This window comes from Diadema antillarum, unplaced genomic scaffold (genome assembly GCF_040938485.1).
Source record: "Diadema antillarum isolate AM-2024a unplaced genomic scaffold, OU_Dant_1.0 seq00000953_RagTag, whole genome shotgun sequence".
NCBI lineage: Eukaryota > Metazoa > Echinodermata > Echinoidea > Diadematoida > Diadematidae > Diadema > Diadema antillarum.
Window position 1 is genome coordinate 1,265,018 of NW_027271801.1, and position 20,790 is coordinate 1,285,807.

General features: G+C 42.0%; 2 protein-coding genes across 2 annotated transcripts in view; one reads left to right on the plus strand and one right to left on the minus strand.

The window, feature by feature from the left end:
- Positions 1–4,909: 4,909 nt before the first annotated feature.
- Positions 4,910–7,872, minus strand: LOC139741797 (uncharacterized). Its single transcript, XM_071652387.1, has 3 exons — positions 7,749–7,872; positions 6,658–6,723; positions 4,910–5,173 (listed from the first exon to the last, which is right to left on the minus strand). Exons 1-3 carry the CDS (start codon positions 7,870–7,872, stop codon positions 5,067–5,069), a joined length of 297 nt encoding a protein of 98 aa, XP_071508488.1. The 3' UTR covers positions 4,910–5,066.
- A 3,704-nt stretch (positions 7,873–11,576) lies between these two features.
- Positions 11,577–20,790, plus strand: part of LOC139741779 (MOB kinase activator 1A-like) — a 50,745-nt gene continuing 41,531 nt past the window's right edge. Inside the window, exon 1 of the mRNA XM_071652369.1 lies at positions 11,577–11,753. Within this exon, the coding sequence (XP_071508470.1) occupies positions 11,743–11,753 (11 nt within the window). The 5' untranslated portion in view covers positions 11,577–11,742. The remainder of the gene's footprint in view (positions 11,754–20,790) is intronic.

The following is a 20,790-nucleotide window of genomic DNA, read 5'->3' on the forward strand; positions in this document are numbered from 1 at the left end:
ATGATAAACAAATGAAATATAATAAGTGAAAGGAGTAACATAACAACGGGGTAAGATACATACCATCTGGTTCAGATTCACGTAGGCCTATACATCTACACAATCCATCTCGATGAAGCATCAAACACTATTTTCATGTGATCAACGCAAGATGGCGCTCGTCTGCATCTGGATATGGCAGGAACATTTTCTTTCTTATTTACTAGTAATTGCTCTACCTTTGACTACACTACTTCCAAGGGAAACAAGACCTATTAGTATTTGAATTACTTTTACATTTCATTTTGTGAATGATATTACGTAGTAAGTGAATACAGTGTCATCGGCAAGGCAACCAATCTCGCCAGTCAATTTTCAGTTTATTTCGCGTACAAGAAATACTGATGCCCCAAGACATGTTACTAGACTTGCAACTTTTCTACAATTTGCTTTGTAGGTTTCTGTGTCCAATTAGCTATAACTTGGCATTATGTGCACATAAAGTGGCCGGGGGGTGGGGGAATCAGCAGGGCCTCTCCCACAGGCTCTATCCATGAAGAATATAATGCCATTAATTCCTCTCTTTTAAGTGTATTGTGCTGTTACGTGAGAAAAGACGTGAATACAGTTATACACGACATGAAACGCCGACTCAAGCTGGCGCTCGTCCACTTGTAAGGACAGCTTCTAGTATATCACGAATTCTTTGATCGCAGCGGTGCCCTAACACGTTGGAGACGCACCATGCGTGTATCAATCAGTATCAATAAAGTCAGTTTTGTAAATTTAAGCGAGAAAGGAGAGAAATACAGACAAATTCATACCTAAGAAAGACACATATGTATGTCTTTATAATGATTCATGTAATTACTTTCCGCCATCCCTGCTTATAAAACATGAGCGATGTGCCACGGGAATGCGCGAACAGAAATCGCGCAAAAGTTATTTACCTTCACAACATAATTATAGCTCTGATTTAGATTTTTGCACATATTTCTGGACGGCATTAACTTTCGCTTTCAATAGTTGTTATATCTTTACATGAAATCTAATTTCATTTAATAATAAACAAGCAAGAGCTCAAAATGAATCTTCGGCTTCGGCAGCATCAGACCCCGATTACCAAAGGCACAATGGCACCTATGGAATTATTCTTTTGCACGATCATAGAAAACTGACGCCTGGCAGTTCACATTTGGCCTGGTAACATGCCGGCAGTCAGTTGGCAGTCAATTGGCAGCCGGCATGTAACTAGGCCAATTGTGAACTGTGCATCTCACATCGTACGTATTCATAGACTTTGTTCTTCCCTTCCTGTACACTTATTTCTGGTTAAGAACGCTACTTATGTGCTCTGTTCTTCTTTTTTGTGTGCCTATGTTCCGCTTATTTACACATACAGTAACACTCCTTGATTTAATTACTATTATGATTTTATTAATCGCCGTTATTGTCTATTGGTTGCCTGTCTTGACATAATGTGATGAGATTTACAAGTGTGTTTGTGCGTACTTAAATTTATTTGTATCTATTATGTACATGTGTGTGTGCAGATGTTTAGTCATACGCATTTGTAAGTGCTTATATTATGTATGCTTGTTTGTGATTGTATGTATGTATGTTATATCATGTAAGACTGACGTATATATACACTCCCATTAGTGTATTTATTTCCTGTCGTCTCTGCCTCAACCATTGTTGTTATTATTGTCACTATTGCCTTGATCATTATTTTTTGTATATGATATCCATGTTTTGTATTCTGTCCGATTTGTCCTCAGTCTTGATAAAGGGCAGAGCCCGAAAGCTTGAAGTAAAATCAAATTGTGAGGATTCAAAAGCAAGGTCTACCGCCTCTTCTTTACTCTCGTTATACACACTACTAAGATGCGACGGCCCAGGGGTTTAGCAGCTGAAGATACACGTCTCACTCTCTCTAAATATATATACATATATATGTATATTATATATATCATGTTTGTATATACAATGTATGTATTAAAATGTCAAATGTATTGACTTGACAAAGCCCTATGGGCGAAAATTCGTCAAAACTACGTCTCTCACAGTTTTTATATTGAACTACTGTTGTGAATATATATATATATATATATATATATATATATATATATATATATATATATGTATATATACACACACACATGTATGTACATACAAGAAGTTCCTACTTAGGTGCTAAATCCACTTTTGATGGTACATGTATATTAAAAGGAGAAAAATCTGCATTGTTATTTCACATGCTTTTATGTGTTTTTGCACAATGACTTAAAGACAGCCAATCCCTTTTGCATGCAAATTTTTGAAAAATTGGTGAGAACACCTAGGTATTGAAGAACACACTATTTGGAAACCTCCTGTAAATTTTGAACTCAAGAGAGTCTTTATTTGTTTAGTAAAAAGTTAAGATTTGAATGATTTTTGCAAACTTCGCAAAAATTACAAATCTAAATACTAGTCTAGTTTTACACACCTGTGTGATGCACTTAGTTGTACATGTAGTTCATGTAAGTGGTGTGCTGTTATTTGCCATTGATAACAAAGTAAGAGAAGCTAGTGAATTCTTCTTTTCTGACAGCTTTAACATGCATATCTGTTGTTCGTAGTATAAGTATCATATCACAACAACAGGAGGATTAATGTATGCAGCTGTGCCTGGTACACAGAATACGTTAGTTACTGTGAGCGTTTGGTGCATTATTTGAATTTTAACGGCTAACAACCTTCAAATATCACAGAAATGTTATAGATTTACAATAGTCTTGTCATTCCGGTGGAATATATCATGTTCTGTGCTATTTGGGAAGGAATGCAAAAGGGACGAATGTACACATGTTGCTGTTCTGCAATCAGTCTTTCCATCGGGATTGGATGATTCCCCCTCCCCCTCCCTTGCATATTTGCCAGCAGAGTATGTAGTCAACATTTCAAAGCCTACCCTAAACCATGCATTCAATGATGTTGAGAGTTGATGTATTGTCTTCGGTCATACAGGCAACTCCTATTATAACAATGTCCTTGAGACCTGCAGTTTTCTTGGGTTGTATGGAAATTTTGTTAAAGCCGAACGAATAAAGTACACATAAAGGTATTGCATAGCTAATATAAGATAATAATGGTGGGACCTGAATATTAAGTTTGTTTTGACAAAAATTTGTTATAACTGTACTTGTTATACATGTAATGGAAATGCACTGTACAAAGCCCTTCCCTATTTAGAGAGAAAGGCATTGTATGATACTGATACATAGTGTAAAGTGGACTCCTGTTATACAGTGGACTCCCGTTATAACAAAGTCCTTGGGACCGGTAGTTTTCTTTGGTTATATCGAAATGTTGTTATAACCCAACAAATAAACAATAAAAAACATAGAGCGGATAATGTCGCGGCCTGAATCTTTACTTTGTTGTAACTGGAATTTCATTATAAACGTGTTGGTTGTAATGGGAGTGCGCTGTCTTACCATCTGACAGTGAAGATGCTATAGAAATCTATTGTACGTGGGTGTGTGGGAAGTCAGTCACCTGTAGCAATGTCCACTCACACCAATAATAATGAAGTGTTGACACACAGCATGTCCAGTTAAGTCTTCTTGCTTTTAATACCCCATCAATGGCCCCTATTACACAGGTGTGACATTTTTTTCCCCTTGTTTGAATGTCCAATGTAAAACAGTTATCACTCCCTCATGTGCTGTGCTGTGAGTTGATACATAACACATATATTTTCACTCAAACCTTTACAACTGACATCAAACAATACAGAACTGTGAACACTTGTCTCTTATCAGTTGTACCACATCTTTTGTATGCAGTGGCAGATCCAGGCGGGGGCACACCGGCACGCAACCCCCCCCCCCCTTCCTTTTACTGAATTCCTGGATCTGCCCCTGGTATTTACACCTCAACTTGTTTCACTAAATTAATTCCAAAACCAACGTCTATTTGAAGGGTAACTCTCTGTTCTCTTATTCAAAACAAATTTTTATTTAAAGGTAAATACACGTGTATCTGTTCTTGGGAATACAATTTAAAATCCCTGATAGGTCTGTATCAAAAGTGGATGCAGCATGTTGGCAGAAGACATTCAACATACAATACCTATCTTGCTTCCATCAAATGAGGAGAAACTGCTTTACACTAAGCTCCAAACCTAAATAATGGCTACTCATGATCAAGTCGTAGAGTTCTTAACTTGAGAGCATTTGAGTTGCATGGATAATGACAGTCATGACACTTCATGACTGCACTTGAAAGCAGTACACAAATTTTCAAACGAGACACAACAATTGATATTTCTCCCGGCTGCCATAAAAGATAATTTAGATAGAGGCTCCATACCTTTAACAGCAAGTGCTGATTCATAGTACAGTATACTGTATACGCCATATGTAACTATGAGTCAAATTTTTCAGGAATCTGCATTTCGTTACAATTATGCAACTGGTTAAATTCGCGTATGTGGAGTACACTAATGAATAGAGAAATGTACACGAGCACGTCGCATTCACATCCGGATCAGAGTAAATATTTTGCAAGTTGTCAAATTTGCTATAAGTACCAAACTCACAACTCACAAAATTCTCGAAAATAACAACCCCACGAAATACATGAAATGTACATTACTTCCCTGATAGTGGATTCAGTTGCCTTGGTCAAGGGGGCGAAGTCGGCACCTGACATTATATTAGACCACAGGGCATTCTTTTCTTTGGCCTGCCAAATAGTTGGACTAAGGTGACAACAGTCTACAGAATATTTGTGTCCTCAACTGAGAAGCAACGGGCACCAATCCTGCCGACTTCAGTACAAAGTAGCTGGTCCTAAAGTGACCACACACTGTGCGCAATATTTTTGACCTTGTCACAAGCAGAAGATGAATGTCTGCCATTAGTCAAAGAGTTTTCTCCACAATACCATTTCCCACACCCAAGTTCTGCTGGGATCAAGGGAACAATTAACTGCGGGCTCTTTCAACATCTGCCTACATCATTCCTCTGGCAAATGAATAACCCTGCGCTAGCACTGTCCAGTCTTCTAAAACCCTCTTCCACTGGTGTGAGTCTACGTCATCTCTCCAGGCCAATCAACTCTTCAGGCCGCTTGTACTTCCAGTCCGTCTCGGCCAGTCCTTGCAGCTTCTTCCGAAGCTCATTTAGTCTCTGCTCATTGACTTCTGCAGACAGGAAATACAAAATGGCAGAGGGGAAAATGTAGTTACATACAGTTGTAATGCATTCTAATTAATTGAGCCAATATTTACTGTGTATACATTTACATATGAAATCAGAGTTTAGAACAAGAGCAGCCATTCTATTAGCGTTTGAAATAACTCATGTTTTAATTTGATGGAAGTTTTGATTAAAAAAAAAAAATCAATGTGATACTTCAACAATGGCTCTGCTGCCCTCTCTTGTCAAAAGCTCCCTTATAATTTTCCATGATTCTTATTTCTGGTGTGATGAATACACCGTACTTAGATTTTTCAAAGGAGTACCTAACATAACAAGTATATTTATTGAATTTATTTATTTAACAATTTATATCTTCAATACATATCTACTTGTGACTCCATGGACAAACATATACACAAAAAAGAGCTATACACTGTATTTTCATAGGTCCTTGAAGTATGAACACAAATCCTACAGTTTGGATGTAACCCTCAAAGATGAAAAGTTGTACTACACATTACCACCAAGAAACAAAAACCAAAATCAATAAATAAACTAAAACAAAATAGAAGCAGGTAGGCATACTAGCAATGAGCGTACAATATCACCTACAACGTACTTTAGTGTTTCAGGGCACTGTGGCAACACAGATTACTTGCCAAATGTAGTACTTTTTAGTATTTTTGTTGTGTCATAATTATGTTTTCCATTAAAAAAAGAAAATGTGCTGAATTTGCAATTGTATTCTTTGATGAATTTGACCATCAGAAAGTTTTCAGCAAACATGAGAATTCATGCTAAATGATCTGCCATATTTGATTTTGAATCAGTGTAATCAATTAAATGTCTTGATCTTCATACAATAGGAGGGTGCACATACAGTGTACAAGGTAATGTTTCAGATCAACTACAATGTATTATGCTTGCATTTTATTTGTACCATAATTGGTTAATTCATATCAAACAACTCTTCCTTCTCTATGGACACTATGTCAAGAAATGTTTAAGTTGGCAAATCAGTGAATCTGATTTAAATGAGCTGAACGTTACAGTTTGAACCTGCATACAACTGCACGAATTGGGTACTTGGTTCAAAAATAAATAAATATTAATTAATGAATGAATGAAGTAAGAAAAGAGTTCTTACAACAGTGAAAATGGGTTAGTTTAACTTTCAAAGCAATTCAAAACTCAAAACACTGTGTTAGATATAAGTGAACATATTAGGGAATGTAGAAAAAGGTCATCCATGAAAAACTCATAACCTCAACAGCATCTAATAAACTGAGTTGGGGAAAAAACACATCAGCAGAAACTGCCGCCTTTACACATCATCAACTGAGTACGGGTAGACTTTGTAGCTTGAAAGAAGCAATGAAAACATTTTTATTTATTTTTTTAAACAAAATGGAAGAGAGATCATGTGATGACACCAAGAGATGCTATCATACAAGGAGAAAATAACTTTTACCCTCAAGGATATTACCTTTCTGCAAGTTTCTGACACAATTTTCAGTCAGCTGCTCAACCTCCATTTTATCCAGCTGTGGTTCTGTTGAAAAGAAATTGGGGGGGGGGGGGATATATTTAGTAAATTCAGGGGTTTAAGATTCTTATTACTGCTTCTTTTTAATGACTTCTCCAATCATTTTTATCATCCTCATCCATTGCTAACATTGAAAGCATATGAAGTAAAGGATGAAAAGAATGGATACCGGTATACTGTCGCCTAGATGTCTTTTACCTGCAGTGTAACTACCGGGTAATGCAAGATACAGGTACATGTATACATGTAACAACTGTACATTCTTACTTCACCAACTTCTTGGCTTTGCTGAAGTCATGTTATGGATAATACATACTTGTACATGTATAACCACATACTACAATATACAACACGAGTATGTCACCACATTCTCAAGATTCTCAAGTTTATGCATATCAAATGCATATTAGACATCAACTGATTATAAAGGTATGGCACCAATATCAACAGTTCAATACATTCTTACTTTGCTCTATAGCCAGCTAACTTCCTTACAGTACAACATTGTTAACAAATTTAAGAACACCTTCATCATAGAACTGCCACTGAGCACATAGGCAGGTAAAGACAAAGTCAAGTTTTCACACAAATTTACAAACATGTACAAGTAGATCTAGATTCAAGATGGTCAGTCTAGCCTCAGTGAGGCAAATACAGTGGACTCCCGTTATAACGAAGTCCTCTGGACCAGCAGTTTTCTTTCCCTATATCGAAATTTTGTTATACCCGAACAAATAAAAAATACAAAACATAGAGTGGATAATTTTGCGGCCTGAATTTTTACTTCGTTGTAACCGGAATTTCGTTATAACCGTGTTCGTCATAACGGGAGTGCACTGTAAGTACCGCAACAGCTCAGTAGAATAACTGAACAGCAGATGTGGGATTGATTTTGGGATGTAGATTTACAATACAAAGTGTAGTTGCAGTGCTTTGATCTAATTTCTTCTTCTGAACACCAGATGTAGCGTCACAGACTATGTTTTCCAGCAAGGTAGAATCCAACGAGAACACTGCTCTTCCCTAGTTACCTGCTGACTGACTCTCTTCGATTGCAGCTGGTGAGCGGAACAGTGTTTTTCTTGGACACGATGATGTCATCCATGACCTCCCTGAAACACCAGCAGATGTTGATGGTCTATTGAATGAAGCCATACGATCAAGGTTTGCAGGACGTGTCTTCTGACGTCAGACAATGAATAATCAAACCGGGGAGCTGCAAGTACAGTGTACAGTTTCTAGGGTTAATATACTTTCAGTGGCTTCGAATCCATGTAACGTTAGAGATCACTCGTTAGAAATTATAGAATCTTAGAATACAATCATATAACAATGACTCAATGTTAATGTTCAAATTAGTCGAGTCTATCTCAAATTTCACTTTACCACATTGCCTACCATATATTGCACCAACAAAAATCACAGAAACTACTCGATGAGTAATACTTCCAATCACTCACATTAATTCATTCAAATCAGATATCAACTTGGATGTCGTCGCTCAACAACGAGCAAAAGCAAAACTCACCACTCTTGTTGTGTAAACAAGTTAGAGGCAGAGCGAGAGCTGTGCTGAGGCTGTGTGACTATTACAGTTGACTTGTTCTGCATCTGTGACTGTCTGTGAGCTGTGAAGTGGCTCTCGATGGCCTGGATCATCGGCGTACGTTGCCCTGTGCGCTGCCTACACGATCTGAACTGAAACCGTCTATAAAATCACTTCATACTTCGTATAAAATACGATATGTATGGCCGACACTGCCACTCTAGAATTAGTTGATATTTACAACTGAAATGTACATGAAATGCTTTCCAAATCCTGGGCTTGATCTTGAATTTTCCCTAAATGAGTGCTCGGATCGCGATGACGCTGGCTAGCTTCCTAAGATAACATAAGATCGAACGCGGTACGCTAGCAGCAGTAGTACGTACATACATGTACATGTAACGCAGTCGTATTTTGACTTCCGCGCGCGACTGCTGTTGGTCAGAATGAAGATATCGCTTTTGTTGTCGACAGCAAGCCATGGTAGACGTAAAGCCCAAAGAGGTGAGTGACACGGTTGGACGATATCACAAAAGAACATTCACAAAGTCGGATGTAAACCAAGCTAAATTTTAAAAGCCTTATACGAAAGTCGACGAGAGAGCGACTAATGACTCAAGGCTATAGTTTCTCACATGTTTATGTAATCTTTTATCTTCTATTTGTTATATTTTTGCCAGCACTCAAGTCTCGAAGCATCTCAGTGCGATGGGTCTAAAACATTAAACTGCGATAAGCGCAATGTCATTTCTTCCTTAAATCGACCGTAACAGAATGACTAAAAACAAACAATGATAGAAGTTTCTTTTACAGTCAGATGAAATAAAAGACAGTTCAATGAAACGTTAAATTTCGAATGTTTTCATAACGGGCTAAAATTAGTCACAAACCATTGCATCTCAGTCATTACAAGATTTGCATATATCCACTAAAGGAGACTTCTTGAGTATCCTGAAGTCGACAAGTTTATACCCATGTATACCCATCATAACAGGGCTTCAAGTTATGAAATAAGTAATCGTTGATAATTTTGTGAGTGTGCTCGTGTGTAATCGGGCGTATAGGCGTGAAAATGTATGTGTACAATGATCCCGGGGGCTAATGTTGTAAGGAAAATAGCATGGCCGGCGCCGCGTTTTCAAAAGTGCTGGAGGGCACTTCACGGGCCCTTCATGAGCATGAGAAAAAAAAAGGAAAAAAAAGGTCTTCAGTGCATCTTTCTCCGATTCCACTTGCGGGTTTCTTCAGCTGACAAGCAAGCAAAAAAAAAAAAAAAAAAAGAAGAAAAAAAAAAAAAGATCTTCAGCGCAAGAAAAGACCTTACCGAGAGTTCAAAAGTTTCATTCTATTTTTTCTATAGTGCCAAAAAAGGGGGAGCCTAAGTGGTGACACCCTATGTGTTCCTATTTACGGGTGCAAAAAAAGCCCCCCACCCCCGCCAATTCCGTCGTCCCTGAATAGGATCACCCTCCTTCTTTTTTCGTATTAGGGTCCTTATAGGCCTATATGTATATCGTCCAATAGACCAGTCACAGACGCCAGATTCTGAAAACAAGTGCACTTTAGAAATACTTTCATAATCTTCGTCTTTTATCAATGAAGCCTCTGCCGCTCTGATCTTCTCGCCCGATATCCCAAGAGGCATTCCTTAAAGGAGTTAAATGGGAATTTTTCTGTCGGTTTTTTTCTTCTGATGTACATGTACTCAGGACCCATCAAAAGTCTCAAGTTCTCTTTCGTAGTAACACCAGGGATGCCAAGTTCAAAAATTGTTTATGAGTGAGATTTTCACGACTCGGCATCTCGGCGAGCGAATGTGCGCGCAAGCCCCCCCCCCCCCCCCCCCCATCCCCCGCCGTGGCCTCCCACTGTAGGGAGCTTTTTCAATTTTAGCTCTTAATGGTGCGATGAGGTGCATACTTAAGTGACTATTTCTTACTTATTTTAAGAGACAAAAGGAAAATATATACCTTCAATTGTAACTATCACTTTAATCCTTTGATCTATTCTCCTTATTATGGGCCCAAATTGCAGACTTTGCCCGATGCGTGAGAAAAATGGGTCCCATGCGTGAGATCGTGAGACGACCCCTAAATGCTTGAGTCTCACTCAGAATGCGTGAGACTTGGTATAGCTCTGTAATAACACTTACGATTCTGAAGGTATTATTCAGCCACACAGGAAATGTATACTATTTATTGTTTACACTGTCTAGCAGGGAAAAAAAAATCATCTTTTGTCATTTTTTTTTGCAGTCACGTGGAAAATTGCGGTGAGACTGGTCAGCTCACTCACTATTTATTTAATTTCAAGAACAACGGGTCTGCATGTGCTAGGAAACCAGACTATGATCTATTCTTATTCATGTAAACTGTTCAAGAACTGTTTTGCCCCCCCCCCAAAAAAAAAAAAAAATAAATAAAAAAAGATGTCAAAACTTCACAATTTTATATACTTCCCTAATGTTTATCTGATTTTTATCAAATTTTCACGCGGCCGAAGTTGCGCTTTTCAAGCCTTTCTTTTTTTTTCACGCTAACTTTCATGCTGGAATTCACTTCAGAAATGAATAGCTTTGGATATTCTTTCAAACAAATTACAATACTGGTAATCTGTTGATTTTTGCTCATGCATAATAGGCCCTAATTGACTAAACTGTTTTATGATGACTTTATATAGACGCTATATCATCACTTCTTGTATCGCAAAACAACTTGATCATGGCAGTTCCGCTAAATTACCCTATAGGGCCTGTCGGCCTACTCATTACAAATTGTTGTGAGCTGACCATGGAAAAAAAGGAAATGATGTCGAGTTCTGTACAATAACAAGGAAAGGTCAATTTTCATTGTCAGGATTTTGCTCTGATCGTGTCTGTGGCACTGATCTCAGTGGTCTCAAGCATTGCCCTGTCTTGTCATAATTATGGTAAGTACTGTGATACTCGAGGCTACCATAGAGTCATTGAATTTATCTCCAATGTCAGTTTCCAAAATGACAGGAAAACAGAAAGACACATCGTTAACGTACCAACCCTTGCGCGCATACCTCCTGCGTACACGCCAGAATGACGTATTTAGAATAGACCTCCAACAAGTTTATTGCGCGATGTCATCCCACTGCCTGATGCGAATCTATGCGATCATGCTAGTGACTGTTTCAATCGGAATGTGCTAATACGCCAGCATTGTATCTACAGTAGTACAGCACAGCCTAGCCAGCCGCAGGATCGTACGTAGTGCTAGTGGCCGTAGTACATGGTTCGACCGTCCGGACCAACCAGAAACCACTCTGTTTGTGTTGCGAACGAACGCTGTTGAATGAATTGAAAGAAGTACGGACATTCGGCGAAGATTACCTCTCAACTTGCGGCTTACGAACGAGATTTCGTATGGGATTTTCAATTACATTAACTGGCTAATACCCAGTAGCATCTTTCGCCTGTCGATCTATCAACATCTGTCATCGTGGCTGGGAAAATGAATTTTTTGTAAGTATCAGAGCGTCCTCGATGTGGCTCTTTTGATTTCGGTTCAGTTGTATTTCAACGACGTCAAGACGTCAATGCTCGGGACTACATACTAAAGTACTGCATTATAGTCATGCTGGGTATCGACTCGCAGGATGTGAAATGGGTAATCTGTGAACATGTGTGTAGATAACCAGGGCATTGATAACCATGATAACTGTCCAGACCATGTTGTCTATGACCATTTGGGAAAGCCACCATTTGTATTGATAAGAATTATGATAAGGGAGTTCGAAATCGAAGTGAGTAGACCTGTAAATTTAGACTTTTGTGTAGAAAGTATAGCATAAATAGCTTATTAGTTGACTGCAGCCTGCAGGGTAGAGCGCGAGAGGGAGGTGTTGGAAAGATAGGCCTCGGGGCGTGTTAATGTGGCAAGATATTATTTTTGTTGTGTAACAAACTACACACCAAACACACTCTCATCATACAGCCATATTCCAACGTCTTGAGTTGTGATTCGACTCGATTTACTAATTGTAATAACGGGCGTTGACAACAGAATATTTAAGTTTCAATACTATACACGCTTTATTGTAGTGTACATCATTATATCACACGCAGGTGATAATCATAGGGTATTTCCCCCAGAATATGAATCAATCAGTGTATTGGTTATTTACGACTCTCCATGAGCAATCACACCAAATTATATTTGGTCAAAACGTTTAAAAGGAGGTCTTAAAATTAAGGGGACATACATGTGGTTATAATTATTATGAGCGGTAATACAAATAAAATGGTGCATAAGTTACGAACCACCGCGACAGTCCGAACAGAGTCCCTAGTCAGCTAGTCGCTTCCAGGGTGAAATAGCGGCCACGTCACTCTCCAAGGGAACCTCGATCGCGATCGCGAACTGCAGTGCGCACTGCCACGATGAGCTCCGGGTCGAGATGCTGACGTGTACACGCACTGTCTGGAACGAGACCGGTGTTCGCCGCCTCGTCGTCGCCCGGCACTCACATCAATAGCGTTGACATCGATTGTTAAGGATGCGATCCCACTTGGAGATTCACAATAAATTTACGCTAATTCGTCGTGAGCTGGACATGGATGAAGTTCATCCTTAGGGTATTGACGACGGGGTTGACGATGGGAGGAGATGCGAGATGATGAGCTTTGATGCAAGCCTCATGCAGCGTCCGCAAACAATATGATAGGAAGGCAACTCCTCTTCATGACAATTGTTCCACAACTATTTAGAATTAATGTTGCTTGAAACAAGCACCTCACCGATGTGGTGTATTGTATGAACTCCAAGAATTATAGTACAATGTAAAACTGACTCAACACGGGATGGACTTGACTCTGGAAAGTATAATATTACATCTCCCCTCTGTATCGGACGCAGGAGAGCGATGGTATAATATGTCCATCTCCTTTGGAGGTTGAGGAGCCAGAGTGAGAGAAAAAGCTATGTCCACGGTTAATGTTAGGGAAAAGGGGGCTACGTGGCAAGTATGATGGGCTAAGCCTACGTGTACCTTTTTACATAACCGTGGTCAAAGGACTGGTCAGCAAAAATTAGCTCTTTTGTTTCTTTTTGCCATCGGGGAGCGTCCGGAGAGAGTGACATGATTATATAATACCGATTGAAATAGCTCCCTCTCTCGGCCGGTGACTTATAGTCAGACTAACGGGGTACGTGCTGCTACAAGGAATCCCCCCCTAGTACGTAAGTCCTGACCAGCACTGACGTACGACAAAAGGAAAAAATAACTGTATGTACACCGTTTTACTACCTGCCAAAAACACAATATCAATACAATGGTCGTGTATATACCCTTGAGGACTGCATGCAGGTTGTTAGAAAGCAAACAAAACTTATTGTAAAATACTGTACATAATAATATGCTATGAGGTCGATCTGACTGAACCGTGTGTTGGTTCAACGTCCTCAAGCACGGACCATGTATTATAGCACGGACTCGATAATAATACACACAGATAAAAATTTGTAACGGAAAGTACAAACAAAGCATATCGGCCAAGTATGACACAAAAAAGTGTATGTCATGTTGCTCGTGTCGTTCTGCGATGGCAGCCCCTAAGCGTTATACAATGTACTACATTTAGAGTATCGCAGAAAGCACACAAAGTAATATACATGTACAATAAAAATACGGAAACTTAATGTATCTGGTTGCAGTGAATCCGCCCGTGGTAAGTTTTCCTTCTACGGGGGTAACTCTGAGATCACGCAAAAGAAACTAAGATGATAACAAATTATCACAAAAAAAAAAATCCTGTACAAACTGTATACGGCCAAGGCGTACACATATAACATACATACTAATTACCTATGACAGTCACATAGTATTCACATTAATTAATTAAATCTGCCTTAAAACCTCGACATCATCAAGAGTGATGGCAGACGCCTCGTAACTAAATGAAATAACGTTATCCTAACGATACCACATAACGCGCCGGCCATCTGACATGGCGTCCCGATCTCGTTTGTCGGACCGGTGGATCCGACTTCGCAGCGGGCGTATCCGACGCCGTCGACGTCGCTGGGGAAGATTCGAGTGGGGAACGCGTTGTGTCGCGAGGCACTACTACATCGTCCGGCGCGCTGCTGCTCTCGACATGCGCGACTTTTAAGCGATCGACGCTCACCTGCTCTTTCTTGCCATTGATTTCGAGTGTGTAATGCCTAACGTTGCGTCGTAACACTTTGTAAGGCCCATCGTAGGGCTGTTGCAAGGGCTTACGAACTCGATCAACACGGACAAAAACATAAGAACAAGTGTGCAGGTCTGTCGGCACGTGAGTAGTCGTGTGTTGGGAGCGAGGTGGAGTAGGTGTGAATTGAGACATGTGGTTACGTAATCGAGAAACATAGTCGCTCGGGTCGACAGTGGTCTGCTGAGGAGCAACAAACTGAGCGGGCAAGCGCAGTGTCGTGCCGTAGACAAGTTCGGCTGGGGAGCACTTGAGGTCATCTTTTACAGTAGAGCGAATGCCCAATAAGATGATCGGGATATGCTCAGTCCAGTGGGAGGGGTCGTTCTTCGCTTTTAGTGCAGCTTTCATCTGGCGGTGAAATCTTTCTATCATCCCGTTTGCTGCCGGATGATAGGCGGTCGTGCGAATCCTGGTCGTGCCTAACAACCGCGTTAATTGCTCAAATAGGCGTGATTCGAATTGAACTCCACGGTCTGTGGTGACCGTTTCCGGCGCGCCGTGCACTGCTACCCATCGTTCGACAAACACTTTAGCTACCGTCTCGGCTGTTATGTCGGGTATGGGAACTGCCTCGGGCCACCTCGTATATCGATCTATACAAGTGAAAACGTATGAATTGCCCTGTGAAGTAGGCAGTGGTCCTACTAAATCGATATGAACATGCGCAAATCGTGCGTCAGGTGTACTGAATGTGCCGAGAGGAGCTTTGACGTGTCTATGAACTTTAGACTTCTGGCAAGGAATGCACTCGCGTGCCCACTTTCGAACATCTTTGTTGATGTTTGGCCACACGAACCGAGAAGTGATAGCTAGTTGGCTGGCTTTAACACCAGGATGAGATAAGCCATGGACTGAGTCAAATATCGCGCGCCTGTGGGATTGAGGAACGTACGGACGTGGCTTTTGGGTTGACATATCACAAATAATCTCACCACCAGTAGAAATGAGAGGCAAACGTTCGAGTTTAAGGCTAGTACGTGGGTTTCGCAGCTCTGCTTGCAACTCGTCATCGCACTGCTGTGCTTGTGCCATCGATGCGTAGTCTACTGTTTCAGTCGTGTGGAGCGCGTTTACCGCAGGGCGGGAGAGCATGTCGGCTACTACATTTTCTGCCCCTTTTACGTGCCGAATGTCGGTAGTAAACTGGGATATGTAGTCAAGTTGCCGTACTTCGCGCGGGCTGTGACGGTCTGGCTTTGCATTGAACGCGTAAGTCAGGGGTTTGTGGTCTGTATATACACAGAAGTCACGGGCATCAAGCATTTAACGAAAATGCTTGATAGTCAAGTAGATAGCAAGTAACTCTCGTCCGAAAGTACTGTACCTCGTCTCCGCTGCGTTCAACTTGCGAGAGAAAAAGGCGATTGGCTGCCAGGCCCCGTCAGTCAGTTGCTGTACCACGCCCCCGACTGCTCTGTCGGACGCGTCAACCATGATACTCAACGCTGATTGGGTAGAAGGGTAAGCAAATAGTGTGGCCTGTGCAACTTTCTCTTTGATTTCGGCAAATGCCACGTCGCATGCTGGTGTCCAGTGCAGTGGTTTTCGTGAGCGTGTTGCACGATTCCGGAGGAGGTCCGTGAGCGGTGTCAATGTTTCTGCGCAGTTTGGGATAAACCTACGGTAGAAATTGACCAGGCCTAAGAATGCACGCAGCTGCTTGACCGAAGTGGGCGTGGCGCATTGACGTATGGCTTCAACCTTTTCGGGCAGTGGGCTCACACCTTCGCTATTGATGCGGTGGCCCAAGAAATCGAGCGAGTCTCTCCCGAATTCACATTTGCTTGGGTTTACTACTACACCGTACTCTTGCAGTCTTGCGAAAAGCAAACGCAGATGGCGCTCGTGTTCTTCGTGATTCGCGCTTGCCACGAGGAGGTCGTCTATATATGCATAAACGAATGTGAGGCCACGAAGAACTTGGTCAATAAACCGCTGAAATGTCTGAGCTGCGTTGCGTAACCCAAATGGCATACGCAAAAACTCGAATAGGCCAAATGGTGTGCTAATCGCAGTTTTGCAAATGTCATCAGTCTCTACGGGGATCTGATGATACGCCCTTACCAAGTCTATTTTCGAGAAAACACGCTTGCCGTGCAAATTCGAGGCAAAGTCCTGAATGTGAGGGACGGGGTAACGGTCGGGGATAGTTGCCTTATTCAAGGCGCGATAGTCTCCGCACGGCCGCCAATCCCCTTCAGTGCGTTTGGGCACCATGTGTAAAGGTGATGACCACGGGCTGTTGGACGGTCGCACAATGCCGAGCTCGAGCATGTGTTCGAACTCGCGTTTGGCCACGGCTAGTCGGTCAGCTGTCAGTCGTCGTGGTTGTGCACTAACGGGTGGTCCCTTTGTCTCGATATGGTGTGTGATGTTATGTCGAACGTCGCTCTCTTTGTATACCGGTTTGGTTATGTCACTGAAGTCGGTCGAAAGCATGCATCGGTATGGGTCGTTGTCATCGTCGGCTGTCATATGTAAGCCGACGGGGTTGAGTCCAACGTTAACCGCAGTCTGTCCTGTGACATGCAAGTTTGTTACTGTGTCTATCAGTCGTCGTTGTTGGACATCGACCAAAAAGTGGAAGTGATGCAAAAAATCGGCACCGAGTATCGGTGTAGCCACATCGGCAATTATGAAAATCCATCTAAAATTACGGCGCAAACCCAAATCTAATGTTAATGAACGTTGGCCATATGTGGCTATCTGGGAGCTGTTTGCGGCTCGCAAGTGATAAGAGGATGGATACTTTCGCTCATGTTTGCCGGGTGGGAACACCGACACTGCGGCACCAGTGTCAATCAAAAATTGTTGTTGCGTATTGTTGTCAGTGACGTAGAAGAGGCGACTGTTGCTAAGGGAACCAGTCGGGGTCGTCGCGCCTACCCGCTGGTCGCTTCGTTTCCCTTGTACGAGCAAGGTGGGGTGCATCGATGTGCGTTTGCACCAAATCGGTAGTGGTAAAAGCATAGCTGCTGTGTATTAGCTCCGGGCTGATCACTTGACGCTGCCGCCGCAGCGTTCGCTCCTTGGCTTTGCTGGCCGTGCTGGCCGTTGTGTTGCGAGGGGGTCTTAGCGCCCCTGCCTGCCGTGCTACGGCTGCGACTCCGTCCCCGCTGCTGCATCTTTTTGACGCTAAACGTCAGATCAATCAACGCACGCTTTACTTCGGCAAGCTCGCTCGTTAGCTGTGCCAACGTCGCTGGAGGCGTAACCCCTCTCGAATTTCCCCCACTACTGCTAACTGGTGTTATTATCGGAGGGCTAGCTGTCATTGTATTGACACCCGGTACGTGGGCATCAACGATCCGATCCGCGAGCTCGGCCAACTCCTGCAAAGTTAGGGCGTCAGAGGTTGATGCTAAAATTAGCCTGACGTTTTGGGGGAGTCTTTGCAGAAACAGCTGCTTCAGAATACCCTTTTCTAGCGTTTGATCGCCTACCAGCTGCTCCATTCTCCGCAGAAGCTGAGAAGGTTTACGATCGCCGAGTTCCTCCTCAGTTAGGAGTCGCTTAACGCGGCGCTGTTCAGATTCGGACATTCGTGCTATGAGAGTTTGTTTCAGGTTGGTATATTGGTTGGCAGACGGTGGGTTAACAATTAAGTCACGCACATCCTGCGCCACTTCGGGTGACAATGCGGCGATAACATAGGCGTATTTTGTCTCCTCTTTAGAAATGCCGCGCGTGCTAAACTGTGCCTCCGCTTGTGCGAACCAAATTTGGGGGTCGTTTGCCCAAAATGGGGGCAATTTGATAGAAACTGTGCCTATGAGTGAGCGTTCCTCGGGCTCTTTTGCAGGCGAGGCCGCTGGGGATAGAGTTTGCTCCGCACTGTCGGTAGCCATGGTTACAATCTCTTCACGCAAGAATAAAATCGCCTAACGAGGGCGCAAGGTCCTGACCGGAGTGCTATGTGGTATCGGTCACTGCCGCAGCAATTTGCTACTGAAAACGAACTATTAGGCCCACAAACAATCGTGAATAATTTGCAAACTTAACAGACAGCAACATACATTACGTAAGCATAAGACAAAATTGCCAATCTATGTAGTATGAGCCTATATAGTAGCAAGAATATGCTCAGATAGTATGGTTCACACTAAGTGCATGTGTGGTTGTCAACTACAACATGGGTATTATAAAGTCATGTTATCAAATGGAGTGGAATCACACCTCTTTTAGATCACGTCGGGGTCACCACTTTGTTGGAAAGATAGGCCTTGGGGCGTGTTAATGTGGCAAGATATTATTTTTGTTGTGTAACAAACTACACACCAAACACACTCTCATCATACAGCCATATTCCAACGTCTTGAGTTGTGATTCGACTCGATTTACTAATTGTAATAACGGGCGTTGACAACAGAATATTTAAGTTTCAATACTATACACGCTTTATTGTAGTGTACATCATTATATCACACGCAGGTGATAATCATAGGGTATTTCCCCCAGAATATGAATCAATCAGTGTATTGGTTATTTACGACTCTCCATGAGCAATCACACCAAATTATATTTGGTCAAAACGTTTAAAAGGAGGTCTTAAAATTAAGGGGACATACATGTGGTTATAATTATTATGAGCGGTAATACAAATAAAATGGTGCATAAGTTACGAACCACCGCGACAGTCCGAACAGAGTCCCTAGTCAGCTAGTCGCTTCCAGGGTGAAATAGCGGCCACGTCACTCTCCAAGGGAACCTCGATCGCGATCGCGAACTGCAGTGCGCACTGCCACGATGAGCTCCGGGTCGAGATGCTGACATGTACACGCACTGTCTGGAACGAGACCGGTGTTCGCCGCCTCGTCGTCGCCCGGCACTCACATCAATAGCGTTGACATCGATTGTTAAGGATGCGATCCCACTTGGAGATTCACAATAAATTTACGCTAATTCGTCGTGAGCTGGACATGGATGAAGTTCATCCTTAGGGTATTGACGACGGGGTTGACGATGGGAGGAGATGCGAGATGATGAGCTTTGATGCAAGCCTCATGCAGCGTCCGCAAACAATATGATAGGAAGGCAACTCCTCTTCATGACAATTGTTCCACAACTATTTAGAATTAATGTTGCTTGAAACAAGCACCTCACCGATGTGGTGTATTGTATGAACTCCAAGAATTATAGTACAATGTAAAACTGACTCAACACGGGATGGACTTGACTCTGGAAAGTATAATATTACATCTCCCCTCTGTATCGGACGCAGGAGAGCGATGGTATAATATGTCCATCTCCTTTGGAGGTTGAGGAGCCAGAGTGAGAGAAAAAGCTATGTCCACGGTTAATGTTAGGGAAAAGGGGGCTACGTGGCAAGTATGATGGGCTAAGCCTACGTGTACCTTTTTACATAACCGTGGTCAAAGGACTGGTCAGCAAAAATTAGCTCTTTTGTTTCTTTTTGCCATCGGGGAGCGTCCGGAGAGAGTGACATGATTATATAATACCGATTGAAATAGCTCCCTCTCTCGGCCGGTGACTTATAGTCAGACTAACGGGGTACGTGCTGCTACAGAGGTTTCTCCATTCAAATTCCACTCCGCGGTTCCGGCTGGCTGTTTTAAACCTTTTGTATGAGTTTTACTCGTTTTAGACCGTAGTCCCTACTACTGTACTTGGAACTCTACTCTCTAGAGTTTTGTGTTACAAAAATTGTGGTAGGCCCTACATGGTGAATATCAAACATAAATTACATAGGAGTAATTTACTGTCATTTTATTGTAATCCGTGCTGTGCAGGTAAATTAACATTACTTTATTAGCAATTCATGGCCAATATTGGGTGATTTCAAGTTTGGTGCTACACACCTGCATACTTTTCTACTACGTGTACTAGTCAGTGCTAGTGCTCGTGTTGACCGAAAGATCGGTCTGTTGTATCTTGTCCAGGAATCCTTTTTACTTTAGGATATGTTTCGCCGGCACTGCATCTGGCTTCATGGAATCCTCTCCGTCCAAGCAGTTATGCCAAGGAGAGCCGTAAAGTGAAATATGATAATTTAAAAAAAACTCCTCCACACACTCAGATTTTTCTGTTTTGTGCTTGTGCTATCTCAGCACTAGCACTGGGCCACTGGTGATAAAACTGTAAACTTGATACATCAGTCGATGTTGTGAGGTTGACCTGTAGCTGTAGTGGAGGTGGTGTTGGGCTTGGTATTAAATGTCGTCTGCTAAACAACCGAGTTCTGCTGTAAATGTGTTGGTGATTTATGTGCTTTTTCCCCATTGCTTTACTATCACCACCCCCTAGCAGTGCGTAAGGATTACTAATAGTGCTATCTTTGTAGCAT

What these genes read in the sequence shown, in the direction of transcription:
- LOC139741797 (XM_071652387.1), bottom strand. Translation starts at nt 7,872, where the DNA reads ATGGCTTCATTCAATAGACCATCAACATCTGCTGGTGTTTCAGGGAGG. An exon ending in CGAAGAGAGTCAGTCAGCAG is followed by an intron (nt 6,724 to 7,748) that starts GTAACTAGGGAA and finishes TCTTTTCAACAG; the next exon opens with AACCACAGCTGGATAAAATG. An exon ending in TGTCAGAAACTTGCAGAAAG is followed by an intron (nt 5,174 to 6,657) that starts GTAATATCCTTG and finishes TCCTGTCTGCAG; the next exon opens with AAGTCAATGAGCAGAGACTA.